This window comes from Agelaius tricolor, unplaced genomic scaffold, assembly GCF_023055355.1.
Source record: "Agelaius tricolor isolate 1412-34295 unplaced genomic scaffold, bAgeTri1.0.p SCAF_29, whole genome shotgun sequence".
In the NCBI taxonomy this organism is placed as follows: Eukaryota; Metazoa; Chordata; class Aves; order Passeriformes; family Icteridae; genus Agelaius; species Agelaius tricolor.
In genome coordinates, this window is record NW_027269289.1 from 3156840 (window position 1) to 3172789 (window position 15950).

At 43.0% G+C, this 15950-nt stretch overlaps 1 protein-coding gene across 5 annotated transcripts in view; it reads right to left on the reverse strand.

Moving 5' to 3' along the window:
* Nucleotides 1-15950, reverse strand: part of ZBTB44 (zinc finger and BTB domain containing 44) — a 40625-nt gene that overhangs the window by 18701 nt on the left and 5974 nt on the right. For 3 of the 5 annotated variants that reach the window (XM_071449759.1, XM_071449756.1, XM_071449760.1), the window contains exon 2: nucleotides 2164-3233. In XM_071449759.1, coding sequence (XP_071305860.1) covers nucleotides 2164-3181 — 1018 coding nt within the window. In that variant the 5' untranslated portion in view covers nucleotides 3182-3233. Of the gene's footprint in view, nucleotides 1-2163; nucleotides 3234-4466; nucleotides 4576-10782; nucleotides 11757-15950 lie in introns of those variants that run through there. The other 2 variants (XM_071449758.1, XM_071449757.1) reach the window with 2 other exon arrangements.

Consider the following 15950-nt stretch of genomic DNA (forward strand, 5'->3'; position numbering starts at 1 on the left):
TATTCAAAGACAAAGAGCAGATTTGTACTTTAAAGATTTTGCCCTGGCACATTTTTCTTCTCTCTGCAGCTGTTTTAAGGCAGGACATGCTGTACTAACAGCAAAGACAGATATTTAAGTTTAAAAATTATAATCACTAAAGCCTGAGATTCTCTAACCCATGCACACAAAATTACTCATCTGGGGCCTGGAGTTTACAGCCAGTTTGTTCTTTAAGCTGCCTTGGTGTGATATTCATTTATATATTTATGATATATATCACTTGATATGCTATTTTTAACATTCTCTAATCATTACTGCTTCTTGTTCTATTTTGTCTGTGATGATATAATTACTTTGATGAAATAATTTGCATCTCTTATCACATGGCCCTGGCAAAGTCTTTCCCTTCTGACTGCAATGAGTTAAAACTGAATCAAACAAAACCTGCTTTTGAACAAGGACCTCTTTTCCTGGTGACTCCCCAGCAAACAAAAAGTTTCTTTTAGTTTTTAATTTGTGCAATATTTTGCCAAACTTTTAAAGATTTAAACTAGAGGACACGAAGTCTGTTCCTCAGCAAAGGTAAACATCCTTGTCTCCAATAAAGAAAACATTTTCATTTGGAAAAAGCATTACAATCTAAAATATCACCATGTGAGCTATACAAACTGGAGAACAATCCAACAGCACAGGATGGCATAGATGGGATAGATTTCATTTCTTTTCATGAATAGTTTGGCACTGAATGTGTGTTGCAGTTCTGGAGGGGCAGCCTGATCTCACTTTCTGCAGGGATGTTGCAGTGTTGAACTGACCAAAGCAAACAAACAATGCCGACTACAAGGCTACAACTCTTTACTGTGCTGTAGTTTATTTAATTCCTTAATGGGGGCAGCCTTTCACTCACACATTATTTGAATGAAGCAGAGCATCTGCCATTCTTCCAGTCTTCAAACAGAACAGGAGTTATTAAAAATCTTTCAGTAAACAAACTCTGCTGAGCACAGCTCAAGCCACTTGAGAGTAAAATAGCTGACTTGGGCAAAATTTTGATAATTAAATTAGAAATATTGCAAAAGCTCTATCTTCTGATTTACTAAAAGCCATTCAATGCATTCTGTGCAGAGGAAAAAAGGGATTGTTCCAGTAACCTTTAAGTATTAGCTCTTAATAAAGAACAGCCTGCTATAAGATCCCAAAACTGGTTTCAAATTGTCTTTCATGGAAAAAAGATTTCTCAGCAACCAGCAGCATTTGAAGAAGCAACTTGAGAATCAAATCCCACAGAAATGGAAAGATTCTCAATATTATGACTGTGTGGTTTTATTTTTGTCTGGGGCATTAAGATGACAGTGTTTCACCACTTATTTTGCAAATCCTCTTACAAAGGCTCTCTGTCACGATTAGATGAGATTTGATGTCTGATGCAAAGCACTATTCTAACCCTTTGTGGCTGCAGGCACAGGCTTTTCAAATCTGATGCTGGAGCTCAGCTGAGATCATGCCTTTTGGCACTAATGAAAGCAGAATTAAGTTTCCCCAGTCAGGCAACTAAAGGTAAAAAGGAGTTATCAACCTCTGCTGAATAAAGAGGGTTACCACAGGCTCACCATTCTCAGCTGCCTTCTGCAAAGTTATTTAAAGAACTCCAAGTTTATGTGCAATATTTCAAAAATCAGGGGGAAAAAATGGTGTTTCACCAAAATAAAGTATGAAAACCCATAAGGCAGATTTGCTCCAATGAAATCCCCAGTGCTCAGGTGGGATGTGTACCTGCAGAAATGGCCATACCTGCAGATGAAGACTAAGGGCTGCCTTCTGCAAAGTTATTTAAAGAAGTCCAAGTTTATGTGTAATATTTCAAAAATCAGGGGGAAAAAGGAGAGTTTCAAAAAGTAAAGCGTGAACACCCATGAGGCAGATTTCCTCCAATGAAATCCCCAGTGCTCAGGTGGGATATGTAACTGCAGAAATGGCCATACCTATAGATAAAGACTGAGGGCTGCCTTCTGCAAAGTTATTTAAAGAACTCCAAGTTTATGTGTAATATTTCAAAAATCAGGGGGAAAAAATGGTGTTTCACCAAATTAAAGCATGAACACCCATGAGGCAGATTTGCTCCAATGAACTCCCCAGTGCTCAGGTGCCAGGTGGGATGTGTACCTGCAGAAATGGCCATACCTATAGATGAAGACTGAGGGCTGATCAGGAGATCCTCCTGCACTTGCTCACTCCCTGGGACCGTCTGCTGGTCGCTCAGGGAGCTCTGGGATGCGCTTACGGGCTGTGACACCTCCTCGTGAACCTCCTCGTCACTCAGCCTCTCCACCTTGACTCGCACGTCCTCCTCGATCACCAGGGGAGAGCTGCCCTTGGTGCTCTCACAAGTCACATAATCTGCCATCCTCCTGCTGGACTCCGAGGGCCCAGGCATTTCCAAAGTCCTAGAGTTCTCCGCCTGCTTCACCTTTTCTGACTGAAGTCTTCGATCAATTCCAAAAGGAAAAGTCCAGGGAAAAGCTAATGACGAGTCCACGGGCTGATTTCTGGACTCTGGGTAGGAAGTGGAAGGATTGAGCACTTGGGGGGAGCTGGTTTGTGTGTTACACTTGAGGGGGCTCTCAGGAGACATGACGATGTAGCTTTTGCGCTTCCTCCGAGACTCGCGGCAAACGGGGATGGTTCTTTCCACCACGCTGCACTCGGAGGACACCGGAGACAGGCTGCCGTCCCGGGAGGTGAAATTGCAGTTTGCACCGCTCTCCTGTCCTGCATCCAGCACCTTCTCCTGCTGGCTGTTGGGTGTGTTCCATAAAATGCTGGATTTCATGAATTCCGAGCAGGTGCTGGCCACGCTGAACATCTGCATGTAGCTGGCGGCGGCCAGCACGTCGATGATGTTCTCGGTGTTGATGGACAGCGTGGCCGTGTACGCGTACTCCAGCAGGGGGATGAAGCCCGTCACCGTCACGTGGTGCAGGTCCAACACGCTCTTGCTCTCATCCTCGGCTTGCCCAACGAGTTTGGAGCGGAAGAAGTCGCTGCAGGCTGCCAGAACCACCTTGTGTGCCCTGAAGATCTTGTCCTGGACGCGGATGGTGATGTCGCAGAAGTGGCCGTCGTTCCGGAGCATGTTCAGCTTCCCCAGCATCTCCTGACTGTGAGCAGGGGAGTTATGAGTGAATGTTTTAACACCCATTTTTAGATGGCTCTCTTAGCGTTCTTCCCACATATGACAGATCAAAGGTATCCTGAAATAAAGAGGAAAACTGTCATTTCCATCTCTGAAAGCAAAAGCCAAGTGCATTCCTGATGGTAAGACTCTGTACGAAGAAAATTCATCTGAATCCTCTAAGGCCAGGTTCCTCTAGGATCCAGACTGTGCAAGGGACTAACTCTACAGAAATGCAATTACTTGTAATTTTCATAATCACAGATTAAATTATTTGCAATCTGTCCCTACCATCTTCCATACATCTATGTATCTATAGCTCCCTACACCTATAGGGGTATCTCTCCCTCTCTCTCTTCACATTCCTGCTATGCCTCCTCAAACCCAAATTCCCAACACAGTTCAAAAAAATGTTTGTAATACCAAAACCAAAGCATTTAAAAAACTGTGTAGAAACCTGTATTTTTATTTTCTGGGCCCAGAAAACCATTGTTCCTAATTGTTAAACTGACAGACTACTGAAGGTTTTTTTTAAACAGAAAAGTCAGGCTGAGTCAACAACAAGGGTGCAGGAGTAAGCAAATCTCCCAGGGAAGGTATTTAATACCAGAAAAGCTTCAGAGAAACTCCAGCATGAATTTTCAGAGGCCAGAGTTCAAACTAGTAAACATAAAACAACAGTGCCAATAGGTCTGATTTCCTGCTGTAGTGCAGGTATTGATTACCTAAAGCTGCTTTTAATAGTTTTAAACTAGGATCAGAAGTTATTGAAAACTCCTTCACAAACACAATGCAATATAAACCTCAAAGGAAAGTTTAAGTTTAAATCAAATAGACATAAACTGATTTTATGTATGTGATAAATAAAACAAGGAGGGCAACTTGTTTCTCCTGAAAAACACAAACCTGCCTTCTTGGGGAGCAGTTCTCTCCATGTGGGAGCAAATGCATGTGTTTTGTGCAAGGTCCTGATGAGAATGGGGTGTTTGACCCCTGGATTTCCCCAAAAATGTCAGAAACATTGCACTGTGAAGGGAAGATAAACCACAGTGTTTCACCTGCTTGAGCCCCTTCCAAGCCTGCATGGAAGCTCTCTGTGTTGCACATGCCTCATACAATTAACACCAGACACAATTATCTCACTGGTTAAACATCAACAGCATTATTGTGTTTGATTCATTCCTGCAGTCAGCCAGCTTCTGCACATCATCCTTCTTTCCCTTCCACATAAAAAAAAAAAACAAACCATTCCATGCTTGCAAATGGCTCACGTGGAGCTTCACAGAGCAACTGCAAGTGTGGAACAACTTACCCCAAATGTGCCACATGGAAACAGCAGCTGTCACAGCCCACCTGGTTCTACAGACATTGACATTTGGCTGCTTCTTGTTCCTGGGTTTTCACTTTTGATACTCAAAGCCCTGCAGACAGAGGAACCCTAACTGTTCAAGAGAACAGATTAACTAACACCTGATAATATATATAAAGTCTGGTGGAAACTCTAAGGGCCATTTGGGTTTAAAATGAAATTTCACACTGGTGCAGAGGAAGAAGTTAAGCACAAGCAAAACATTCCCTTCACTGAAAAAAAACAGATTGACCTCAAGAGGCATCTGAATATCCAGACTCTTTGTTCTCCAGCATGAATCAAATGAAAAACATGTTTCATTGATCTCAGACCAACACACTACAGCAAAATCTTGTAACAGCATATTTAGAAATGGCCCTTGGATCCCCTTCCTTCTGCAATGCTGGTTGCTGCAGCTGTTCCTTGGCACATCAGAAGTTCACAAGTACTTCTGTTCAGCAGAAGTACAAGGACAACACATTCACAAGGACTAGCCATGGAATAGTTTGGTATTTAGAAGTAGTAGCAGTACATCATTATAAACAAGGAGAAAGAGCAATCCTCCCAGTTCCTACAGGCCCAAAAGACAAAGCCCTTTTCCCCTCTGTTCTTCTGAACAAGGAATGCTCAGCCCTCCAGCCCCAAAGTGAGAGCTCAATTCTGCTGCCCTGCTCTAAACCATTCCTTGTCCTGCTGCCCCTCCCCTCTTCTGGCTTCCTTTCCCCTTCTCCTTTCATCTTTTTGCTTCCTTGACCTTGATCTGGTTACAGAATTTAAAATAAAATAGCGGAAGTCAGTGATGTGCAATAAATTGATTTAAATTTATTACAGGAGCAGTGTTCCTGCCACGGATGTGGGATATTGCTCTGTTAAATCACTTCTGTAAAATGACTTTCACCCTCACTGCACTGACACCTCCATTCAAACAAGTGGCTCCCACCCAGGCCTCAGTGTGAACAAGGAGCATGCACAAATGCTATTTTCAGAAAAATCCAAAGGGCCAGGCTGAGGAGGGGGAAAAATATCAGCTCCTTACAGTTAATGATGTAGTAAAAACATCAAATATTTTTAGAAGGTAATTTAAACAGTATGAAAGCATTTTCCACATGAAAAGATGAGCGTGCTAAAGCACAGCCAGGTTATCCAATGGTTCAACCTCTTTCCAATCTCTCAGTGGCACAAAGCACTTTTATAGCTGCACTCAATTCACAGTGACCTGAGAGGGTAAAGGGCTGCAACATTACAGCTTCAGCCCAAGTCCATCACCTGTGTATTATCATCATTTCAAAACAGCACTTTGGCAGGTCTTAGTTCCCAGCCTGAGTCCCTGACAGCAGCTCTTGGATGCCACATCCAAGAACTGAATCTACCCACACCCTTGGGAGTGCTGGGGTGGGGACAGCAAGGTGCACACCTCAACTAAGTGCTAAGTGGGCTGGAGCTGGAAAAGCTGTTAATTTTGGAGCCACAAACCATCCTCTAGGCAGGGACCAGGGATGGTATCACAGAGAGTGGGGCTCCTCCTCCCATTCCCCAGGCACACACTCACACCCTGGCCCACAACACATTTCAAACCTCCAGAGAAAAACACTGAAATCCAAGGCACTTTCACAGGTTTTAAAAATATACACAGTGGGACGCTTCAGTCCATATTTAACTTTGACACAGGCATTTACAGTTGGAGAGAATGGTTTTTCCAGCATGCATTCCTGCCCTGGAAACATGTGAGGAATCACCATCACAGCATTCATCCCTGAACAAGGTGAGAATTCAAATGTGAGCACTTCAGGCCTTCCAGAGCAAGGACAATTTTATCCACTATTAGCCAAAAGCAGTCTAAGGGAAGTGCTACTGTACCAAAGGATTTGTACAATTCATTTGAAAATTAGTTGGGTTTTTTTTTTAACACCTAGGGGCACAAATGAAGACCTGACCTTTAAGTAGTTTGGAGTAACTCAGCTCATTCTCACTGTTTCAAGGCTACTGAAATGCAAGTTTTAGCAACAGCTACCACAGCACATGCACTGTTCTGGGATTCAACAGGTGTCAAGTTTCCGAGCTTAGAAACAGCAAAGATGAAACTGTACACTGTAAGTGTAATGTTATAATGTAATGAAACTGTGAATGGAAAAGAAGGACTTCAAAAATATTGCTTATGCAACCTATCTACTTTCATGTACACAAAATTTAGCTCCTTATTCACCTGCTGCCTAATGTGATTGGGTTTGAAACATGGTATCTATAAAAATATTTGAGAAGAGTCAGTGAATCAAACTCAGGGAGCTGTTTGCATTCAGTTTCTCACTTAGTCACATCACTTCAAAACAAAAGTCATTTTTAGCACCACAAAACCACCACCCTACCTTTAACCTCCCTATCCTGATCCGTGGCAATTCACAGCATGAAAACACCAGGTTTTCTGAACACTGAAACCAACAGACTTTATATCACTTTATAGCAACTTAACTCCTCAAAATGATTAGGAAATTCCCACCCTGGTGCTCACCAAGCCCTCAGATACATTCATCAAACTGTGACGTGAGCCCATGGTGTAAATCAGATCTTTGGTTGTTTTTTGATATCATGATTTATTTTTAATGCTGGTCACTCCTTGGGCACTGGTTAGAGCAGCATTCCACCAGCAGCAGCAGTCCAGACACAGACAAACCTTCCACAGGGTAAACATGGGACCTGGAGCATTTTATCTCTGTCATCTCACTGCAGTACACAGGTACCAGCACCCCTCACTCCCTCAAATTAACTGGTTAGTATAATTAAGTATAATTAAGTTCATAATTGAGTCAGAACAACTGCTTCAATCAGAATGAACTACCAGTCTGCTATTTCTATTTCTATCTCTATCTAAACACACATCTGTTTCCCCAACAGCAGCTGGCCTAATAAAAGGTACTATCTCCATTATAAATCTTGTCCTGGTTCACTTCACAAAACTGCAGGCCAGAGCTCCCACACCATCCTAGGTTCAAATCAATCAACAGCACTTTCTAAACTTCATTTTAAATCATATTTTAACTCGGGTTAGTGAACCTAGTTTGACCTCAAGGCAGCACTGCCAACCCTGACAGTATTCATGTAAAAGAGGCAAGCAGAGGTTTCTGTGCTCAAAATGACATCAGTGTGGAGCATTCACCTTGGAGCTCTGGAATCCCTGGAATGCAAACCTGTAACCTTTGGCTGCAGTGCATGAGTGGACCAGGGAAATGACCCATTCTGGGAATTATGCTGGCCTTGAGAAGTTCCATTTCCTCCAGGACAGCAGATTCCAAACTGGGAGTGCACAAAGGAGCCAGTGTTCAGGAGCTGCTGCATAAACCCCGTTGTGTTCAAGCTGCAAGAGATGCCAAGCTCCAGCCTGTGCTGGGCTGAGGTGATGGCACAGCCTGCAAGCAGCTGGGAGCACTCAGTGCTGGGCCTGCCTCAGTCCCTGCTCTCTGTGACTCTGACTGTCCAAACCATTTCACTGAAATACCCCAGGACACTGCACTGCCCCTGGGTCCCTCTCCTCCCAGCTTCTCAGAAGAGGACAATGTTCAGGCAATTTTTGGAGGTGTTTTGTTCTTGGCCAGGGCTTGAGCTGCACATGGAACACTCACATCCATGGGAGGATCTCTGTGTGCCCACCAAGGGTGGCTGATGACAGGTAAGGAACTCAGAGAGCTCCACTTGGGAGCTGGAATGGAAGAGCAATTTCACCTGACAAATGAAAGCTGAAATACAACCCACCTATTCATTGTGAGCAGCTAACACTCCCCTTCCCAGCAGAAGGGATATCAAGAGTGTGTTGTGCTTTCCCAATGTACCCCAAAACCACTGCACTTCACAAGAAGTATTTTGTATTTTGTAAAGATTGGGGTTATGGAACACCACTGTTGCCAAGTTCTGTTCACTGCCCTCATGACCATCAGTGCTGCTCACAGAGAACATTTGTTGGGTGCTCTGTACTCACCCCCAGCCTCTTCCTTTGTTCCACACTTAATTTTTCATTTATCTTTTTTTTTTTTTTTTTTACTTTCCAAGGATGCACCTCTTCCTGTGAAAAACTCCTTGCAAAGAGACTTTCCAAATTCTAGAGTTTAGATCTTCCTAAATTTTAGGTATAACCCAGCAGAAGCTGCTGCTGCTGAAGGGTGGCAGGCAGTACCCCAGAACCAGACTTCAGCTCCATGGAGGGAGACTAAAACACTGTCAGGAAGCAGCCATGGTCAATGTAAATAAGCTACACAATTATCAGAGGCTCTGAATGTTTATCACTCCCAGAAGCTGACAATAAGCTACTCTCATTCCCCAATTTTAAATGGATTTGTAAACATTTAGGTAAGTTTCTCCTGAGTGCTGTAAGAGCTGAGGTTTACAAAGTCAACGCACCAAGGCTGCAACTCCTCGCAAAAAAACTGCTGAGAATATTTGCAAATCTGGAAATCCTGAGCTGTGACAGGGCCCACCACCATTTTTGGTAGCAACCAAGGTAAACCTCTTCAGGGCAGGAAAGACATAAAGGCAAAAGCACACAGGATTTCCTTATTCTAAGTCCTCCAACACACCAGGAACAGTGTTCATCTGCAAAGGACAAGGTGCAAAGCATCCAACAGCTCCTCTTCCAAAATAATTACCCAGGAAAAAGGCAGGCCCAGGGTGTCCATGAAATAGATGTTTCGTATTCCTAACAGATCTCTGCAGTTTCCCCCAAATTAAACCCTGCAATAACAGAAGACAAAAGCTTTGACTGTACCATGGCACAAGGAGAAAGCAGATGTGTGCAGCCATGGCAGAGACCCAGTTCACAGCTCCAGCTCTGACTCACACTGTCACTGCTATCAAAAACATTAATCTTTCATGGGCATAGGAAAAAACTGACTCAGATCATGGAAAAATGCATTTGCATGATGCAAATCTAGTAGGTGCATTTTAATTCTCAGGGCTGGTGAAGGCATTGAGACAAGTAGTGGGGTGCCAAACCCATCAATTTGCTCTACAAAATGGTTTTATTGTAAAGTGGAGATGGGATGTCAGCTGCAACAGAACACTTGTGAAAGGATAAAATTAGAAAACATTTACATACACATTTTAAGGGAACAGTACCAACAGACTTTCCCCAAGCAGAAGAGCACAGATTATCTTAGGCCAGTTTGCATGAGTGGAGCTTTAGCTGAGTGCTGGATCCAGGAGCTGACACCTTCCTCTTGCAGGTGCCAAGGCTCCCAGCCACTTCTCAGCCCTGCAATTTATCACTCAAACCCAGCCTCTGCTTTTGGCAACAATGCCTTAATCACTGTTAGCTTTTTGAAAAACGTTGATCTAATTCACTTCTCAATGCATATTCCCATAAAAGAGAGAGCAAAAAATCCTCCTACTTTGGCATTCTGTTTTAATTCTTACCAGCAGCAAGGTGTGAGGTATGGTCAGACACTGCACCATCCTTGCAATCCACTGCTACACCTTCCTGGCACTTGATTTTAACTTCCCTTGCCAAAAGATGGACAACCAACACCTTACTTGTGTAAGGGGTACTTCCTGTTCCCCTATGTGTACTTCCTGCTCCTCTGTGGTTTTGCAGATTTTATTTTATTTTTACACCATGGATATTAAGCACAATGGCTGCTGTTAAAGCAATATGGACCAAGAGCAAATCAGAAATATTTGCTTAATTCTAAATATCTCAGCTGTCCTCATTCAAAGCTAAAAAACTCCAAGAAAGGTTTACAGTTTCCAAAGTGAGATGACCAAAGTCTTCCTCATGTCACCAGACTGCCTGAGCATGTGAAAGTCAAAAAATACCCCAAAACATCTACTGTGATGAAAAGAGGTATATACATGTCTACTACTTTTATTTTAGAATATTAAAACCAACATAAAACACATCACAGAGCTGTTGCTCCAGTACTGTGAGGTCACAGCGAAGAAAAAGCTGAAAACCATTAGTTAATGGATCACTATTTTTCAGGAGATGCTGTTTCTACATTTAAGGTGAAGCACAAGGTGTCTTAGGGATTTTTTTTTGTTTTCCTGACCAGTCATCTGCATGGGAATTAAGAAGTTGGATGTAAAAATTCAGCAGTTGTGCTCTGATAGTGTGAGAGGGGATATTAAAGGGAGCCTGTGTGGGCTGATAGGAGCAGAATTACAGCCTGCAGAGGAGGGCCCAGCACACAGCTCAGGATGGGGATGTGTGCATCTAAACCCAGCCAAACCTGCTGGTCAAAGGGATCCACAAACCCCCAGAAACTTCCCAGTGACAGAACAGAACAAGAACAGAACTTACCTGTGTGGGCTGATGCAGCTTGCAGAGTGTTTCTGCAGAGTGAATGTGTCTGAAAGCCCCAGACATGTCCTGGAACTCAGAGTGGAGCTCTCCCATCTGGCAGAATTGAGCACTCATCTGCCTGACTGTAATAATTACAGATTCCAAGGCCACATTCATTAACTTCACCAGCAGCCACATACTTGCAGTGGATTCTCATGCAGCTCTGGCTTGTCATTTCCTCATGAAAGTGACACTTCTGGATTTATTCTTGTCCCTTATCAACCCTTCTGTGTGGCCTACAGCAAGGGGCCTGCAAGACTTTCTGCTGTCTGATCTCAAATTGGCAGGAGAGTTCAATTCTACTTCAATTCTCTCTTTTTAATTTTTATGGCAGGAATTGCACATCAGTTATGTCTCAGGCAAATGAGAGTTGTGGTCTCTGCAGCTGATGGACTCACAGCTGCCATGAAGCAGGTCCTGAGTGAAAACCAATCCACAGATAAATGGGGACATTATGAACTGTCACAGAAATGTCACAGGGCTGGAAGTTAAGTTGCCCACAGTGAAGTTTCAACTCCTAAATGCTCCTGTTGGCTTCAGGGCAATGGAAATGTATCTGCCCAGCTCTGAAAATGGCCATGGCTGAGCACAGACTCTCCTGACTGATGGGAAAAGCTGGGAGCTGGCAACAGTTTGTAATGCAAAGCTTGGGAATCCCTGAGAGCCGAGCTGGGGCTCTGACAGCAGGCACTGAGTGTGCTGGATGAATGCAGCAAGATTAAAGCATAGCTACAAGTCCTGGCCCAGATAAAACCTGCAGATGAAATGTCATGTTGTAGGTGTGTAAAACATGTTACCACTCCTTTCATTAGAGGCCAGTCTAAAAGTGTTTCCATCAGACAGGGCTGGGATTAACCAGTGACACTTTAATTCCCAGGGAAAAGGTGTCAGTGCAGCAGGAGAAGAGGCAGGACTGCTCAAAGACTGCCTCATTTTGTGGTGCACACCTGCAAATAAGCTTGGCAACATGAGCACTATGGTAATTTCATCTCTCAAATATTTAGTGTACAAGGTCTGATTATTAAAAAATATAGAGATGTTTTCATCTCTCAAAGATACATGATTGCAGGTGTTTGTATACAAGTGCAAAAATCCAGCCAAATGAAAACAAACTGAAGAAAAAAAGAATGAAGAATAAGAAAACAAACAGAAATTGGGATACCACCTGTGTTTACTGAAGTTAAAGTGTCTCAAGCTGAATTGAAAATGTATTTTTCAGAGAAAGAGGAAACACCAGCTATGATGAGAACTTCATTGAATGTTTGACTAACATGACAAATAGAGCTGTTAGTGCAAACACACAGATGAACACACAAACTGAAGGTAAAGAGCCAGCTGAAAGAAATTCATGTACTTGGATAACAGATTAAAGAACTCACCTATGGAGTGCCATAAGAACTCATTTCAGCAAAGATCTCTAAGGCACTGGCTCAGAAAATGCTCATCAAAAGGTTAAGGTGCATTGTCAGCACAACACACAAAAACAAATGCTTGAGAACTGGAACCCCAGGAACAGAATGAAATTCATGGGAAATCCAAGAGAATGAATTTAATGATACATTAGGGAGCTGTGAATTGGAAGCTAAAGAGTTAAAAGTGACTCTGGAGTAAGATCTCCATCCTGTTACATTAAATGAACAGCAAAGTAAAAGGCACACAGAACAGCAGCCTGCTGCAGTGCCTGATTTCCTGCCAGGTATTTGTCAATATCTATTTTAACCTCCTGAAGGAGTCTCAAGAAGGGGTTTTGGTGTATTTTTCTTTTCTGCAGCTGTCCCTTAACATGTCTGCAAAGTAAACTGTGCTGGGATCTCTCAGAGCATCTTCCCTCACCAGCACACTGGAGCAGGCAGAACTGACAGGGACACATCGAGGGCACTGAGCAGCACAACAGCTCTTAATTCATCTCAGCATCTAATTAAAAGCAGAGATTACAATAATCAGGGCAGGACAGTAGTGCCTGCTGCTGGAAGCTGATCTGATGGCACAGACTGCTTTTCTGCAACAGTGAGATGTTTCCTGAGATCATTTCCAGATAGAGAAAGAAGATCTATGTCCTTTTTTAAGACTCTCTGCCTTTCTACGTAACTGAAGTTTGCTGGCTCCAACAAAACCCACGTTTCTTGCCACAGTGATACACTGAAATAAGATTTATCTGGGGAGAATTGTCTTGTTTTCCTCAGCCATGACAGCTTTTTGAGTTTTAGTGTGATCATTTGAAGTCATCACTTGTGGAGAACAGAATGTTGCTATTCACTACTTCAAAGGACCCAGATTTCACTTGTTGCTTTTTTGAAGCTGCAGTGTAGTGCAGAAAGTTTATGTGCCTAATATAGCTTTCACATGGTTGAATAAGCAAACCAGATAAATGCCACCTTCCCCAGCCTCTGGAATCTCACGGTAGCATTCCTTCCAGCACATAAAAGCCATTTTCTGACAGCACTTAGAACTGAGGCTTGTTTAACAATATGAGCAGGAACTGTGAAAAGGTCTGGTTCCACACTGAATTACCTTCATTCTCATAATAAAAATTAATGTGTGAACTTCACTAGACAGAGTGTTTTGGGATACCTCACAGCATATTCACTACCCTATACTTTGGGTTTTCACCAATTCCCCAAAAAACACATGATCAAACTACTAAATGTGCCATCAACATATGGAACAAACCTCCACTTTTCTGCTTTTTGGGGTTTTTTTGGTAGAATAAAAGCAACAAGTGAACTGAGTCCTCATCATATCCCTCTGCAGGGAAGTGCCTCAGAATGAAATCAGCTTACAGTGAATGGGCTGATGTGTTCCAGCCCTAAGGCACACATTCAGATTTAACCACGCTTTCCATGGCACTGTTCATGCAGAATTTTTGTGGGATCTCAGGAACTTTTTTATCCTTTTGCTCCATGCAAATTCAGGTTAAGTTTTTCCCAAATTTCTTAGTGTAGAGAAGCTGTTAGATGACCATTTCCCACTCTGTGTAATAAAAAGCAAGGCTGCAGTTTTATAGTCCTTGCTCTTTAACAACAGTACAAAAACCCCCAACTGAATATTAAATTTTCTAAGTACTGCAAATTGCCAAAAAATGTCCATATATTACTTTCATTTGCACGTGGCACCGACTGCAGCAACCTGCTAATTTCAACTAATTCCAGAAATCTATTTTTTCTTGTTTTACCATGGCTACCCACAGCATTTGAGCCTTCACTTTCAGAAGCTCTGCAAAGCGTTATCAACAAGAAGTCAGGAAAAACACACATGAAGAAAACTCCTCAAGCCAGCCTCCCAAATTAGTCACAAAAACAAGAATCTCCCAGCCCTTTCTGGTGATGGCATGTGGAAGAAATATCAGGAAAAAAATGGCCCAGCAAAGCAGCATGGCTCAAGATTGTTTTGGTAGCATTACTCCTCTGGATCCCTGCAAGAGTCAAAAAGACAAAAATAACAAAACTCTCCCATCTGTTGGTCCCCACACATCATTTTTTCCTTTCCTCCAAGGTAAAATCAGGGTGCATTCCACAAAAGCAGGCAAAGTGCAGAGTGCCTCCTCTCCAGTATCCCCCAAACCATGGGCTCCCTCCTGTCCATGGAAAGCACCCCCTTGTCCCCTCATTTGACAGAAATTAGGGACTGGAAGGCACAGCACAAACAGCAGGTTTGTCACTACCAAATTTGGCTAAGTGCTAGTTTTTACTAGCTGAGCACAAAGCTTACCTGTCAACTGACTGGTTGGTTGAAATATTCAGGTTTATTACACAAAATGACAGCTTTTCTCTCTCACTTTTATTCCAGGAAGCATTACACCCTAATGAAATCCACATTAACTATAATAAATGATTTTTTTCTGAAAGGCAATGCATATCTGAACTCTCCCTGAAGCACAGCAGCCCCATAAACACCCCCAGTGCTGGAAGCAACACTGAAGAAAAAGCTCAGTAAAGAGCAGAAGGGAGAGATCAAGGCAAAGTCTCAGATGCTGTGTGCTCCAAGGAGGAACCCAGGCACTGCTGCCAGCAGCCAGGGTGTCACAGACACAGCAACAGCAGCCACCTTCCAACGGAAGCAGCTAGAAAAGAATCCTCAACAAGTTCAAGCAAGGCAGGAATGTGCTTGTGTCATCACCCTTTCAGCACTACGTGTACCTTGATTTTCCTAATGACTCATTTATGCAGATAAATGCCTAAAAGGAGTTCTTCTTGGCTCCAAAGCCTAAAAGTGCTTGTATTTATCCACCAATCACCTTATCAGGTGAGCAGCAACTCCACAGGCTGGAGCTGTCTGCCCTGGTATGGCCAAACTGGCCTGGCAGAGCCATATCCACATCCACCATATCCACAGTTGGTGCTGGGCATAACCCCACACAGCTTTGTGGGGTTTTTTAAACCTCCAGCATCTTTACCAACACTTTACAGAATTTTTTCACAGTAGATATTTCAAAATATGGGTATTTATCCACTTAAAAAACCAAAACAAGACATTGAAAGTTGCTGCTGTGGAGCAGCAACTCCATAAGCTGGAGCTGTCTGCCCTGGTATGGCCCAAGCTGGCCTGGCAGAGCCATATCCAGTTTGTGCTGGGCATAACCCCACACAGCTTTGTGGGGTTTTTTAAACCTCCAGCATCTTGACCAACATTTTACAGAAACTTTTCACAGTAGGTATTTCAAAATATGGGTATTTATCCACTTAAAAAACCAAAACCAGACATTGACATTGAAAGTTGCTGCTGTGGAGCAGCAACTCCACAGGCTGGAGCTGTCTGCCCTGGTATGGCCAAACTGGCCTGGCAGAGCCATATCCACATCCACCATATCCACAGTTTGTGCTGGGCATAAGGACAGTTTTGTGGGGTTTTTTAAACCTCCAGCATCTTGACCAACACTTTACAGAATTTTTTTCACAGTAGGTATTTCAAAATATGGGGTATTTATCCACTTAAAAAACCAAAACAAGACATTGAAAGTTGCTGCTGTGGAGCAGCAACTCCATAAGCTGGAGCCTGGTATGGCCAAAGCTGGCCTGGCAGAACCATATCCAGTTTGTGCTGGGCATAAGGACAGCTTTGTGGGGTTTTTTAAACCTCCAGCATCTTGACCAACATTTTACAGAAACTTTTCACAGTAGGTATTTCAA